Genomic DNA, 14,980 nt, shown 5'->3' with positions numbered 1-14,980 from the left:
AGGTACATGTGCTAGCTTTGGAGTGTTTTGTAGTACATAGATGTAACAACGATGTAAATTTAACGAGAAACGTACTTAACAAACGGTGTCAACAAAGCATAATCATGAAAACGCTTACAGTACAGTGGCATGTGTAGTGATAGAAAGCTTTAGAAAACGTGCAATGGCAAACTAATAAAAAGTAAATTCGAAAACATGGAGTTAATATGTTTAAGGTTATGTGTCGTATTTTAGTGAATTTGAGGAAATTAGCGTTTTTTAATCATATCAGTGAAAGGAATATGTGAATAGTGGGATCTCAAAAAAATGGTTCAAATGGCTCTGAGCACTATGGGACTTAACATCTGAGGTCATCAGTCCCCTAGAACTTAGAACTACTTAAACCTAGCTAACCTAAGGATATCACACACATCCATGCCCGAGGCAGTATTCGAACCTGCGACCGTAGCCGTCGTGCGGTTCCAGACTGTAGCGCCTAGAACCGCTCGGCCACTCCGGCCGCCGGCGGGATCTCAAATAAGTAAAACGGCACATACGAGGAATTAATCTTGTATCTCATTTATCTTTTAATAATGTAAATAGTCAAATAGCTATTGGAATATATATATATATACTACAAGTCCATTATAGCCTTCTTCAGTCTGAAATGTACGATCGCCCTGTGTGCTTGTCCTACATATCTACGTCTTTTGCAGATTATTGGTTACAACAGAAGCTACGTTTTTCTATTTACGTCGAAGTTGTTTACTTCAAATGTTATAGTGACAAGCTGGGTACGCTTATTAAGCAATTGCTGTGTTATTTAACGCCCTAATTTGTATTTTGTCGGTGTATTGTGAGCTGTGCACTTTAAGGATTTTGTCTGTCCGTTGATCGAAGCCGGTAGCGCGGAGTATAAAAATAATATAAAAATAAACATCTCATGGTCAGCTACAATGAAGTTTGACAAACATCGTTAACTTAAAAGGGAAACATTGCAGGCGGAGACTGCGTCACATACTGAGCTACGTAACGTACCTGCAGCGCACCTAGAATGATTGTTGCCACCTCGGAAGGCACAGATCCGCCGGCCTCATCGAACATCATGACGGCATAGTTAAGCACAGCGAAGGAGCCGCATAGCTGCATATTGGCGCCGAGGGTGGCGACGATGGCGAAGCCCTTGATCGGGGCTCTGGAACAGATGTCCTTGAGCGTGACGCGTCCGGCGCCGCCATCCTGGGTGCCGCCTCCAGCCAGGGACGCCCGAATGCGCTCCATCTCACGCTCCACCTGCTCATCTGAGATTCCACGGCGCAGCCACCTCAGCGCCTTTGACACAGAACATACACCTTCTCAGAAAATCCTAATAAATTGTGTGACGTTATGATGTTGATAAACGATCCTCCAAGTGGTAGCCTGTAAATACACTGCAGGAAAAAAATTACTACACCCTTTTATATGTTTCCAATTCACTCAAGATTTATTGTCGCCACAGCTCCTATAGATTACATTTATAGGTCAATAGGACTCTAACATTCTGCGTGGTGTCTGTTTGTTCTAAGTCGCGTCCCCCTACCACTTTCGCGCAACGACGCTCTGAGCGTGTTTCTTAGGGAATTGACTAGTTGGAACCTGGGACCTGTTGCTAGTAAGGAGACGCCAGACCACACATGACATGCAGAATTCAGAAGAGTTCACTGAGAGTAGCGATGATATAACCAAATACTTAATGATTTCAGAGTCATCTCCACTGCACTCCCTGTAAAAGAATCTTAATACTAACTAAATTTAGTGGAAGGGGTTCAAGGCTTTCCTATTTTTAGTTATCTGGTAAAATAATATCGAAAAAGCAGTTAAGTTTACCACTGGAAATTTTATTCTACTCAAAAAGCATTGTATATAAATTGTACTATTGATAAAAGGAAATATTTTAATACAGGATGATAAAAACCAACTGCGCTCAACAAAAATGTGAACGAATATTCCCTGAATGGGTTTCCAAGTTCTATAATGGCTCGAAGGATGACCTATGCCATATCACATCTATAATCTAGGTTTAAATTAAGTTTCATAAAAGAGAAAACTATCAAAAATGGTCTACATTGACCCTCAATTATCTTTAATTACTTATTTAACTTGTCGTAAATTACAGTGGCTGATGTGGCTTCTCAATAATGATATAACAGAAAAATCATCGCGTTTCAGATTTTAACTTCAAGCAGCAAATGTGAATATCACGAAGTTTAATTGACGATCGACACTAGTATTACGTAAAAAGGGGATGTAACAGATGAGACTTCTGCAGTTCTGAGTGGAGACTTCTGCAGTTCTGAGTGAAACCTTATGCATTCTTATGCAGCATCGAGTGCATTCATTACCTTGTCGGTGGTTAGCAGCGTCAGGGGCGGCTGGCGGCGCATCTCCACACACCTCGCCGTCTCGGTGGCAACTCTCTCGAACTTATCCTTACTGCTGTTTACCGAAGTTGGTTTAAGAAAAAGGTATCTGGCTGTGTTTTCAAGTGACCAATCAGGCTCTCAATGTTAACCTTAAGCTCTGCCTTCAAAAATTTTGTCTATCCAATCAGAAACATTATACTTTTCGTGGTGGGGCAATGTTTTTAATGTTTGCTACGTAACAGAGATGCGTAAAGTCTCATGCTAAAATTTGCACCTGGTGTGGCCCTTTTAGTGTTATCGTAAGATTTATACTGTTCTTCTGGAGGGCTCTATCTTTTAACATGGGCTGGGGGTGGTCTTGGCGGTTGGCTGGCGACGTGATTGTCCGTCCCTTATCGTAGGGCCTTCTAGCCTACACGGCTCTGCTCTCGGCTTCTGTTCTCGTTTCTCCCCTTGGAACTGCGTCTGTTTCACGGTGGGAAGGTATGACATGCATTTAGGCGTTCTTGTGTTAGTCTGTGGTATTCCATTTGCTCACTCGTTGATCGTATTACTTTGGTTAAATTAGTGTCAGGATTTATTCGGAGCTATGTGACATATTGCCGGATTTGCTATCATGTCGGGGTTTTCATGGAAGATGTTGGATTTGCCTGATACAGCACAAGCAGCTCTGAGGTACCAGGTATCGGCCCTTGCTGAAATACCAAATGTAGAAAGTGGTGTAATCTTCAAGCGCGGCACTGCAGTCGCTGTCTGGCATCCAGTCGATCATACAGTTGTCGAATACTGTCCTGGGATACGTTATGCCACCCGTGCTCGATCTGTTCATGTAGTCCTGTAAGGGTTGTTGGTCGCCGAGTTGTACGCGTCACTTCTCTTCCCATCATATCCTCACCTGCTCTATTGGAGAGTCCAGAGATCTTGGTGGCCGGGTAAGGTGCTGCACGTCTCGTCAAGCACATTGAGTTTCACTTGCAGTGTGTGGGCGAGCATTATCCTGTTGAAAAAAAAAACACATCACCTTCTGGCAAAGGAACGGGTCTAATAACACTCTGCACTTACGGAGCAGTGTTTAACGTCTCCTCCACAAACACAAAAGGTTGTAGCTTGTCGCACCCCTGTCCATGAAACCTGGAGTGTCTTGGACGAATGCATTCTAGGAGGCAGCGCTCGCCAGGTCTATGTCGTACTCGCATGCAGGCAGAATCCGCTTTCTTTGCTGAAGACCACGGCGCTCATTCCATCCACGGCGCTCATTCCATCCTCCAAGTCATCCTCTGACGGCACCAGTCGAGCCGTGTCCATTGACGCTGTGACGTGAGTGGAAGACGAGCTAGAGGGGTGCATACCTGAAGCCCCACTGCCAGTAAGTTCGCAACAGGTCGCGTAAACATGTCTGGGCTCACTAGCTATCTCTATTACCTGCCACTGCTCCCATTACGGTATCACCATCCTGGCGGGCGTCTGTGATGTGCGGTCGTCCAAAATTCGTCTACGGGTGTGCGTATGTTCACGTGACCAGCGATGTCACTACTGCTGCGCAAATGACGCAGCACGTCGAACTTGCGTAGCAATTCTCCGAAAGGACAATTCCGCCACTCGGAAGGCCACAATTTCACACCTTCCAAACTCACTGGAACCACGAGTCGCCACGGCTTGGTTGCCTGCTTGCTTCACACGTTTGCACCACACTGATCTCTGGCTGTGAGCATTCCGTATTAAAGGGTAGACACAGATGGCGCTCTGGTAGCTATACCACTACGCTGTATGTTAGCAGACGACGTTGAAACCGTTACTAGTACATCTGCTGTCCCCCAGGTAGTACATGTCGTTATTGGATTAAGGTCGATATCGTCTTTCCAGGTGCAGTTTCTGGCTGTGTATTTGGAAACAATCTTTGTTTGTCCCAACAGTACTACAACGTCTCTGCTGGCTAGCCGCGCGGTGTGAGGCGCCTTGCCACGGTTCGCGCAGCTCCCTCGGATATGAATGTGTTTTTTCTCCTTAACGTAAGTTAAAGTTAGCCTAGGGACCGATGACCTCAGCAGTTTGGTCCCATAGGACTTTACCATAAATTTACAATTTTCTGCTGGCTATTGGCTACTATTTTCACAGGAAACACTGACAGATGCAAAACTTCCTGGCAGATTAAAACTGTGTGCCAGACCGAGACTCGAACTCGGGACCTTTGCCTTTGGCGGGCAAGTGCTCTACCATCTGAGCTACAGAAGCACGACTGTGGATCTGCAACGGACACAATGTCCATATGTATAAAATTCTCGTGCCACCATGTTAGTTGCCATACTCCTCCGAAACGGCTAGATCGATTGTGATGAAATTTGACATGAATATTCGGTAGGTCTGAGAATCGGTCATGATCTATTTTTCATACCCATAAGTGATAAGGGTGGTCCACCACAAAAATTTTTTCTTACCTTTTGGACAGAACTTTTTATTTCTATTTTTTTATGATGTGGCATTACAAAATACACGCAACCCTAAATTTTCAACCTTCTACCACCAACCCATATTTTTTAATAGCGGTTTTAGTAATTTAATAATTTTCAACCCTGGTTGATAACTGATCAATTATCACTTGATCAGTTATCCCCGCCAGGTGTCTACCGGTGATAGTCTTTCACTACTCGATAGATAGGTAACTGAAGAAGACGCATCAAAAGCAACGACTCAAATCTCTCTTTGAATCGAGGTAACTAGACGGAGAAGTTTAACTTGGAAGCACATGTCATTCGCCAAACCGACATTTAGGCCTAGCGCACACTCATCGACTTTTATTGTAAGGAAATATATTGTAGGATCAAATTCTTTTAGTGGAACAAAGAAGTTCCTACGCTGTCCCTTGTTCCTCTAAAAGAATTTAATCGTACAATATTTTTGCTTACGATAAAAATCGATGCGTGTGCGCTTGGCCTTATTCATAACGCTGGCGAACACATTTCGACGCGAAATTGCCGCTATCTTTGTATGCTCATGGACGAGCCGTGTATCGGTTGCAATTGTTAAATCCGCGCGACCTACCGTAGAAACGATAGAACTGATAGTGGCCGACACTGCGGGACTTCCCCCTAAACCTTTTCTCACTCCCTACACAGTTTTCGGCAATTATTATTGTTTGTGTCACGAGCTTCCACCAACAATGGCTATTGCGTTACACGTATACATTGTGTTACACGTACACATTATTCTTATAGACTAAAGATGATTTATATGGCAAAACAACGTCTGCCGGGTCAGCTATAACATATCAAGATTTTCAGAGGCAGAACGAAGTTCGCTGTGTATATCTAGTGTTAATGTATATTTGGCGTCACGTATCCCGACGTGGCACAGATTCCCTCCACTCCGCCATCCATGGCCCGCCTTATCCTAGCGGCATTGGGATCATTTTCTTGCCACGGCTTGTTGTTCAAGATAAGCAGGGTGTATACTCGGACAAGGAAAAAAATTCCCGGATTTTTCTCAGATTTACCGGTTAAAAACAGTTTTTTCCTGGGTGGCACTATACTTTCCCTCAGAACTGTAAAAAAATTAGCAACCCTTTGAATGGTTAAGGTTTTACACACCGTCCTAGAACTTTCCGCCGCTTTAGAAAAAAAAAACACGTTTTTGAAAGATCTTTGATGTGTAGCAACATGTATGCTGCATATTTTCGTATCACGAAAGTATAATTTCGAACTCCACCAAAAACAGCACTTTAGATTCCGAAGAATTGAAATCGAGATAACGATCCGATTTTGTAAGCTCATGTAACTGATCACGCCAGCCGATGGCAGCAGATATTTAGAGCGTAGGGCACGTGATGTAGTCAGCCAATAGCAACAGCAATGTTAAGTAGCAGGAATAAAACACAATTACAAGAAGCTGATGGTTTAAATTAAGATACATGGTGTAGCTACAAGAAAAGCCAAGCTTTATCATGTAATATTGGTCTCTGAGATTAATGATAAAATAGAAGCTTTCACTTATATTGGTCTTTCTTGCTTGTGTTACACTTAAAGATAGGGCTAAAAATGGTTCAAATGGCTCTGAGCACTATGTGACCTAACATCTGTAGCCATCAGTCCCCTAGAGCTTAGAACTACTTAAACCTAACTAACCTAAGGACATCACACACATCCATGACCGAGGCAGGATTCGAACCTGCGACCGTAGCAGTCGCGCGGTTCCGGACTGAGCGCCTAGAACCGCTAGACCACCGCGGACGGCAAAGATAGGACCTACATCAGACAAATGTCCCAGTAAAATTTTAATAATGACATACATTTCTGGTTTTCCGCGCTCTAATTTCTTCAGAGACGCTGGTTGTCAACGTATTAAGTTGAGAGTCAAACGCTCTGTGATTTAAGAAATTCATCGCACGTTCTAGCAGGTAACATAATTTATCTTGCGTAAAAGGAAGTTTACTTTCAAAGTAACTCTTTTCAAGATCCGATTCGCAATTTTCCTGCTACGTGTTAGAAATAGCTTCGCTTCAGCAGTTGCCAGAGAGCGCCGGAAACAAGCGTTACTGCGCGTGCACAACTACGATGAAATAGGAAGCCCGTATGCTTGTAAGTATAAAGCACTCAGTGATCTTAAATCATGCCATAAAAGAAGCAGGACATCACAGGAAACTCCAAGAGCATCGGAATTTCGTAAATTATACTAAAACCCATAACTCGACTTACAGTGCACATTCGTATGTCGAGATTCACAATGAAGTAGGCCCCAGTCTGATATTAAGCTTTCCAGTGTGGGTTTTGGGATGTAAACTTATTTGGGATGGCACCACTGTACTATCTTCTTTATTATGGCATAATACCACATGTACCAGAAGATGAAAACATGCACTTGAAATTCATTGAACAGTTGAAACTAGCCAATAGTATGGAATGAAACGCTTCGTTTCAAATAAATTGACTGCCTCAGCGGAAAAGATTAATAAAGACCACATATCTTTTGATAATCGACAAAAATAACTTCATTGTTTTGCTGGGTATTAATGCTTGACTGCCAAAAACGTGGAAATAAGAAAACTGAAACTAATAACATACTTTAGCCGTATGTAATTACGCGAATGTACTTTAATTCACTTGATAGCTCCAGACCACAGAAATCCGCTTGTGTTCATTTGACATGAGAGCTGTAAACGAAAAGGAAACAGCAAAATCACCAAACGTAAACACGGGTCACGTGGAGACTACCCCCTCCACTCTACAACTCAGACTGCTCTGCGCATGCGCGAATTTGGCAGCTTGGGCGTGACAGAAAAAATTTTCTGTCACGCTTACATAGCTAACTGCCACATTTTAAGTAGCCAGAAGCGGGAGAAAGTACTGTTCATAGGCGACCAAACTGCGCATGAATCCACTGGCAACGACTACATCGAACCTAATGTAAACAGTTGTGACGTCACACTCATCGGAAGCAGTTTGCTGTTGCAAAGTACTGCATAGCCTTCGTCCTAAAGCCCTAGATACGTTTTGCTGTTGTCAGACGCTTGTGTGTGCATTGTTCCTTTGCAACTTCAATTTTACTAAGCTTTTTCCTCTCGTTTATGTTCTATCTCTGCAGTATTATAGCGCAGTAGCGGGATACAGTAATATTCTTTCCTAGAATGTCAGTTTTAACTGAAAAACTGAAACAATGAAAAATTCCCGCAATTTTTAAAAATTTCTGCGTTTTGCGCGTTTGCCCCGGATGTACCTTGATAAGGTACGAGACCCTCACCCTCCCGCGGTGTAGGGGCGGTTTAGGTGTGTATCATGTGCCTGACAGAGCGATACCCTTTTCAATGGCTCTCAAATGGCGTTGTGGCTCCGTCGCCCTACGTGTCTTATTAACTTATTGCTGGGGGCCCGCGCGCCACACCCACTCTCAGCGTCTATCCCGCCTTCGGTTGTCCCGTCACCGTTCTTTTACTTCCGCCACTTTTTCGTTGAACTGAGCTACGTCCGTACTGCTATAATGTCAGCGCACTTGAAATCCACGGAGACGATCTGTGATTTTCTTCAGCAGCAAAGGTCACCAAATGTGGTTGATGGGAAGCATCCCCATGTCGACTTGCTTGCTGTTCGGCGATCGGTGTGCGCTCCTTATCTCTACACTGACGACCAGTCAGCACGGTACCTTACTGTCAATGGGAAGCAAGTACGCCACACACGCCTTCACCGGATTCATCTCGCAGATACCCCGTTGTGTGTCATTGTGATGTTTTGGACACAGATGAGCATCGTCTGGTGTGCAGATCGGCAATGGGTGTCTGTTTATTGGTGCGACAGATGTTGTCCGTAATTACCCGTACGATTCTTCATCAGACATGTATGGAAGTGCTCCTATTTCCGGACGCGGGATACTCCACACAAGCCAAGACGAATTCTGTGAATTGGATTTATGGACACGCAGCTCATTACCTGTTTGCTGATGGCGAGAAAATTATCCTTGATTTTTGGCAGTTCCATAACGAACGCTATAGTGCAAAATACAGACGATTTCCTTTGCAGTGTCTTCCTTAACCCATCCCAGAGCTTGGTGTTCCTGTCATGAAGAAATGATCCCCTCCTCTTCCAAACTTAGAACCGATATATCCTCTCGCCATCGGAGACTACAAGTCGATAGTGTCAATGAGTCTGATGTCTTGCTGCGCCCTCCTCCTCGCGACGCAGTTTCGCAGATTTCCTGCTATTCTTCGTGGCATTAATGTTGATAAAAAACGGAAATAACTAAATAAATCCATTAATGTTCATTGTATCTCTACTCCACATTCGCTACACACCCCTTGCTTCCTGGAGGGTGGAACGGGACGTGGTGGGCAGGCCTCGGGTTGCAGCCCCTGTCCACTTTGCCTCCCACGCCTCCCTTTGGGCGCCAGGAAGGCACCCCCCCCCCCCCCCCCCCCCAAAAAAAGTGCCTAGTGTTGCTGCCTCTGGATCACGGGCTCCTGATTCCTGATTCCCGGTGTGTCAGGGATTTTCTCCAACCGCCGACTGGGCGTTTGCATTGTCCTCCTGATTTCATTATCATCGGGAAAGTGGCGAGACTAGACTGTGTTAAGATTGGGACTTTATACAGGCACTGATAACTGCGCAGTTGAGCGTCCCACAAACCTAACTCTGTCATCATCATCCTCATCATCATCAGTCCAAAGATAAAATTAAAATGTTAAAAATTAATATAACCAAATTAATATTAATTAAATTAATATTAATAAGAGTGTACATGTTAACTCATTTTGATTGTGTAAATCTCCTAAAATGAAAATTCAGTGAAACAATTTTTATGATAATTCCTCACATAGATGTTACCGTATTTGGCAGAGACGTATTTTTGAATAATTTGTGTAGATCACGTAAATAATACATTATGCTTCAAGAATTTTTGCACCTAATTTCATGTTGTAAGATTGTAGGAAAGCATATACTTGTGTTATCCTGCTTTGCACCTTGCAGTATCTCAAATGAAGACAGCAGCCAGTAACGAAACCGGTAGAGACTAAATAAAATTGTAAAGCTGGTGGCAGAAAAGGTTTGTTCCAAATTCCTGGTGTTTAACGCTGAGCCTTTCTCATGTGATACCCTGAAATCCATGCTCAAGGCAATCGGGAGGATGTAGTATATCTCGACTTTCGAGAACTACTGGTCTGTGCACGATGGCAACAGTTAGTTCAAAAATTGCGGTCACATGGAGTATTAAACAAAATATGGCTGAGTTATTTGAGAACGTACTTTTTCGTGGCGACATCCTTGTATTAATGCTTCACAAATATATATATATATATATATATATATATATATATATATATATATATATATATATATATATATATATATATATATATATATATATAACGAAGCTCTTCACCTGTTCATTGATCGTATGAAGAGACTACACCATACTATCTGTTTCACAGCTGGGATGTAGAGTTAAAGAAAATTTTAAGCTATTTTGTTCGAACGAAAATCAGATGGGCTGTTAGAGAGTTTTATTTACTGGAAGCCGACACACACTGGTCTATATCTCATGGCGCAAAGCTCTTTAGTCTCAGTCTCCTGGCTGGTTTGATGGGGCTCACCGGGAATTCCTCTAATGTATCAACCTCTTCTGGATTTGCACCCAATGTCCTCAGATGCTGGTTGGATGTATTCCCATCCTTTTTTTTCCCTATAGTTTATACCACTTACAGCTCTTTCTAGCAACAAGGTAGTTATTTCATGAGGCCTCAACGGATGTCATACCATTCTCTCCCGTCTTCTTGTCAGTATTTTCCACATGTTTCACACCTTGCCGATTCGGCAAAGGAACTCCTAATTTCTTATGAAATACCCAGGTTTTCAACGTCCTCCTGTAGCACCACATCTCAAATTCTTCTATTCTATTCCGTTCCGGTCTTCCGACAGTCCACGTCTCATTGCCGTACAATGCTGTGCTCCAGACGTAAATTCTCAGAATTTTCTTTCTCAATTAAGGCGGATGTCTGATACTAATAGGCGACTGTGTGTTACTCTTCTCGGCAAGTTTGATGCGTTACTTGTCAAGCTGACTGCTCGATAGTTCTCGCACAGAGTCGGATAATTTGTCGCCAATCTCATAGATTGTACACAATTACTTGATTACTCGTTTGTTGCCACTTCCCCAAATGATATTCAAAATTCCTAAGGAACGTTATCGATGACTTCCACTTTATTTGACTGAAGTTTTCCAAAGTCCTTTTAAACTCTCATTTAATATTGGAGCCCCTATGCCCTCCATATCGACTACCATTTCTTCCTCTATCCCGTCATCAGACAATTCCTCGCCCAAGGCTCAGTGCACACCTTCTACCTGTCTCTACTCGTAGTTCCACTGTGGAATTCTTCTTGCACTTTCATGTATGTTGAATCAATCCTAATTAGCATTTCTTTTTAGATTTCTTCGCATTTTTTATGCAGCCGTTTCGCGTTTTGTTCCCTCCACCTCTAATGTATTTCATTCCAGAATGACTTAACACGACCAGACAGAAAAGGTAAAGCACCCAAATGGGGGGGAGGAATCGGAATGAAATTCCACTTTTCTTTTCTTTTTAGTCATCAGCGACCAGCCACAAATTCCTCTCCTTAGCCAAATTCTTCATTTCAGAGTATCACTTGCAATCTATGTCCACAATTATTTACTGAAGTTATTCTAATCTGTATCTTCTTCATACGTAATTTAAAAGTGGATGTCTCGTGGTCGTGCGGTAGCGTTCTCGCTTCCCACGCCCGGGTTCCTGGGTTCGATTCCCGGCGGGCTCAGGGATTTTCTCTGCTTCGTGATGGCTGGGTGTTATGTGATGTCCTTAGGTTAGTTAGGTTTAAGTAGTTCTAAGTTGTCGGGGACTGATGACCATAGATGTTAAGTCCCATAGTGCTCAGAGCCATTTGAACCATTTTTTGAAAAGTGGATGGGGAGGGAAAGGAAAGGAAAGAAAAGAGATTACCGATGTTGGCTGCATCGGGATCGGGACATTACGCAGAAACAGCAGCGACGAGTAAAAATGTGTAATCTCCTCCCTAGTAGGCAGGTGTGTGAACCACTGCGCCATCCGGAACACAGTATTACCGCAACTGCGTGGACTATCTCGGAACGCCTCATGGCCGATCCACATTCTCAACAAGCACCACATGTCCGCAGTTTCTGTCCATTTCTTCCATACTCGTGTCTGGCCCAGAAACTGGTTCAGAGGTTTTTTCTGACATACAGATGTCAGTCACTAGAAAACGTTGTCAACGACACTGTGACTACACTGTAGACGGCTCATTGTATTCAATCGCACTACACTGGGGCAAATAGATGTGGCCTATACGAGCAGATACCATTTGTGGCAGCATTAATGGAGGAGGAAAAGACCTGTTATTTCCAACAGAATGGAGAAGCTGTCCATACAGCCAGCTGAACCCTGGAGCACATTTACACAATTCTCGCGACAGAACCTTTAGCAGAGGTCAGTCTAGTCGCTGGCCTAGCTTGTCACCCAGGTCACCTGATCTCTCAGTGTGTGATTAATTTGTGTCGGGAGCCTTCGAGTCTAAGGTATGTGTAATGTATACCTAGTCTTCAAGAACTACAATAGAATATTTCGGATGAGATTTCAGCAATTCCAGTAGTCCAGCTTCGATCCACCTTCAGCAACTTGCTCATCAGGGCCCACTAGTGCCAAGAGGTGAATGTTGGTCACTTTCACCATTTGCTATAGTCAGGTTAGTACTGTACTGCCTTTCCTCTGCTGTGTTTCCTTGACCCTGGAAATCCATTCTCCAGGCTACTTTTACTTACCCAACTGTGAAAGTCCTTAATAACACACGAAATTGATTAATTATTATTTTTGTGTTGTAGCAGAATTTCCTTTTTCGCAACACGTTGTTCATTCATAAATATTTTCTTCTCATTCTTCGTTTTCCGTATGTGATGATACAAGGAGGCTTTTTCATCTTCTAAATTTGTTTCCAATCACGATTTTCCCTCAGACCATCCAGCTGTTTTCTCTTTAACTCTGTTAGAATTGCTTTTATTTTTGCGTGTTCCCGAAAAGTGCTGATCAGAAAAAAATGTGGCGATCATAAAGTTCTCTCAAACAAGAATTATAAAATTCCATAGTGTTCTCTATAAGTTTGCCCTTATCTTTTCCATACTCCATCACTGTCATCCGCAGTTTATTTTTTGCGAGTTAATTTCACCATTCGATACCAGAGCTGTATCTTGTTCTTGATCTGAGACACTTTCTTCATGTAACACGTATGGATTTATCAAATTGTCCGTCCAGAAGGATACTCACACTGAATTTCCGAAATCCTCAGGCCCAGAAAGGTTTTTGCCTGATTCGGGAGATTCTACAGCATACTCCACATTGGTCAGAAATGCTGGTTGGAATTGTGTCTCTGAAGACACACCCAACAATAGGTTCTCTGTTATACACTGAGGAGCCGAAGCCGGCCTGAGTGGCCGAGCGGTTCTAGGCGCTATAGTCTGGAACCGCGCGACCGCTACGGTAGCAGGTTCGAATCCTGCCTCGGGCATGGATGTGTGTGATGTCCTTAGGTTAGTTAGGTTTAAGTAGTTCTAAGTTCTAGGGGACTGATGACCTCAGATGTTAAGTCCCATAGTGCTCAGAGCCATTTGAACCATTTTTGAAGAGCCGAAGAAACTGGTACACCTGCCTAGTATCATGTAGGGCGGCAGCATTACGTGGCATGGACTCGAATAACATCTGAAGTAGTGCTGCAGTGAATGACAACATTAAGAATACGAGGGGGTGGAGATATCTTCTGAACAGCACCTTCAAGTTTGGTGGCCAGCGGCAGTGTTTAAACTCAGAAGAGTGTTCCTAGAGCCACTCTGCATCAATTATGGACGTGTGGGGTGTGGCATTCTCCTGTTGGAATTCCCTAAATCCGTTGGACTGCACAATGGACATGAATGGATGCAGGTGATCAGAGAGGGTGATTACGTACGTGTCACCTGTAAGTGTCGATCTAAAAGTATCAGCAATCCCATATCACTCCAACTGCACACGCTCCACACCATTACAGAGCATCCACGAGCTTGAACAGTCCTCTGCTGACACGCAGGGTTTGTGGATCCATGAGGTTGTCTCCATACCCGTACACGTCATCCGCTCTATACAATTTGAAATGAGACCCGTCCGACCAGGCAACATGTTTCCAGTCATCAACAGTCCAATGTCGGTGTTGAAGGGGCCAGACGTGGCGTAAAGCTTTGTGTCATACCATCGTGGGCCTTCGGCTCTGAAGCCGGTATCGATGATGTTTCATTGAATGGTTCGCACGCTGACAGTTGTTGATGACCCAGCATTGAGATCTGCAGCAATTTGCGGAAGGGTTGCACTTCTGTGAACCATTCTCTTCAGTCGCCATTAGTCCCGTTGTTGCGGGATCTTTTTCCCGCCGCAGCGATGTCGGAGATGTGATGTTTTACCAGATTCCTGATAGTCACGGTTGTTGTTGTTGTGGTCTTCAGTCCTGAGACTGGTTTGATGCAGCTCTCCATGCTACTCTATCCTGTGCAAGCTTCTTCATCTCGCAGTACCTACTGCAACCTACATCCTTCTGAATCTGCTTAGTGTATTCATCTCTTGGTCTCCCTCTACGATTTTTACCCTCCACGCTGCCCTCCAATGCTAAATTTGTGATCCCTTGATGCCTCAAAACATGTCCTACCAACCGATCCCTTCTTGTAGTCAAGTTGTGCCACAAACTTCTCTTCTCCCCAATCCTATTCAATACCTCCTCATCAGTTACGTGATCTACCCACCTTATCTAAAGCATTCTTCTGTAGCACGACATTTCGAAAGCTTCTATTCTCTTCTTGTCCAAACTAGTTATCGTCCATGTTTCACTTCCATACATGGCTACACTCCATACAAATACTTTCAGAAACGACTTCCTGACACTTAAATCTATACTCGATGTTAACAAATTTCTCTTCTTCAGAATCGATTTCCTTGTCATTGCCAGTCTACATTTTATATCCTCTCTATTTCGACCATCATCGGTTATTTTACTCCCTAAATAGCAAAACTCCTTTACTACTCTAAGTGTCTCATTTCCTAATCTAATTCCTTCAGC

The 14,980-nt window shown here is 43.5% G+C and overlaps 1 protein-coding gene across 1 annotated transcript in view; it reads right to left on the bottom strand.

The window, feature by feature from the left end:
• Positions 1-14,980, bottom strand: part of LOC124620234 (facilitated trehalose transporter Tret1-like) — a 60,999-nt gene that overhangs the window by 12,562 nt on the left and 33,457 nt on the right. Inside the window, exon 3 of the mRNA XM_047146901.1 lies at positions 1,018-1,311. Within this exon, the coding sequence (XP_047002857.1) occupies positions 1,018-1,311 (294 nt within the window). The remainder of the gene's footprint in view (positions 1-1,017; positions 1,312-14,980) is intronic.

Source organism: Schistocerca americana, chromosome 6, assembly GCF_021461395.2.
Source record: "Schistocerca americana isolate TAMUIC-IGC-003095 chromosome 6, iqSchAmer2.1, whole genome shotgun sequence".
NCBI classification, from domain to species: Eukaryota; Metazoa; Arthropoda; class Insecta; order Orthoptera; family Acrididae; genus Schistocerca; species Schistocerca americana.
The sequence above is the reverse complement of the archived record's forward strand: the minus strand, read 5'-3'. Positions and strand labels throughout refer to the sequence as shown.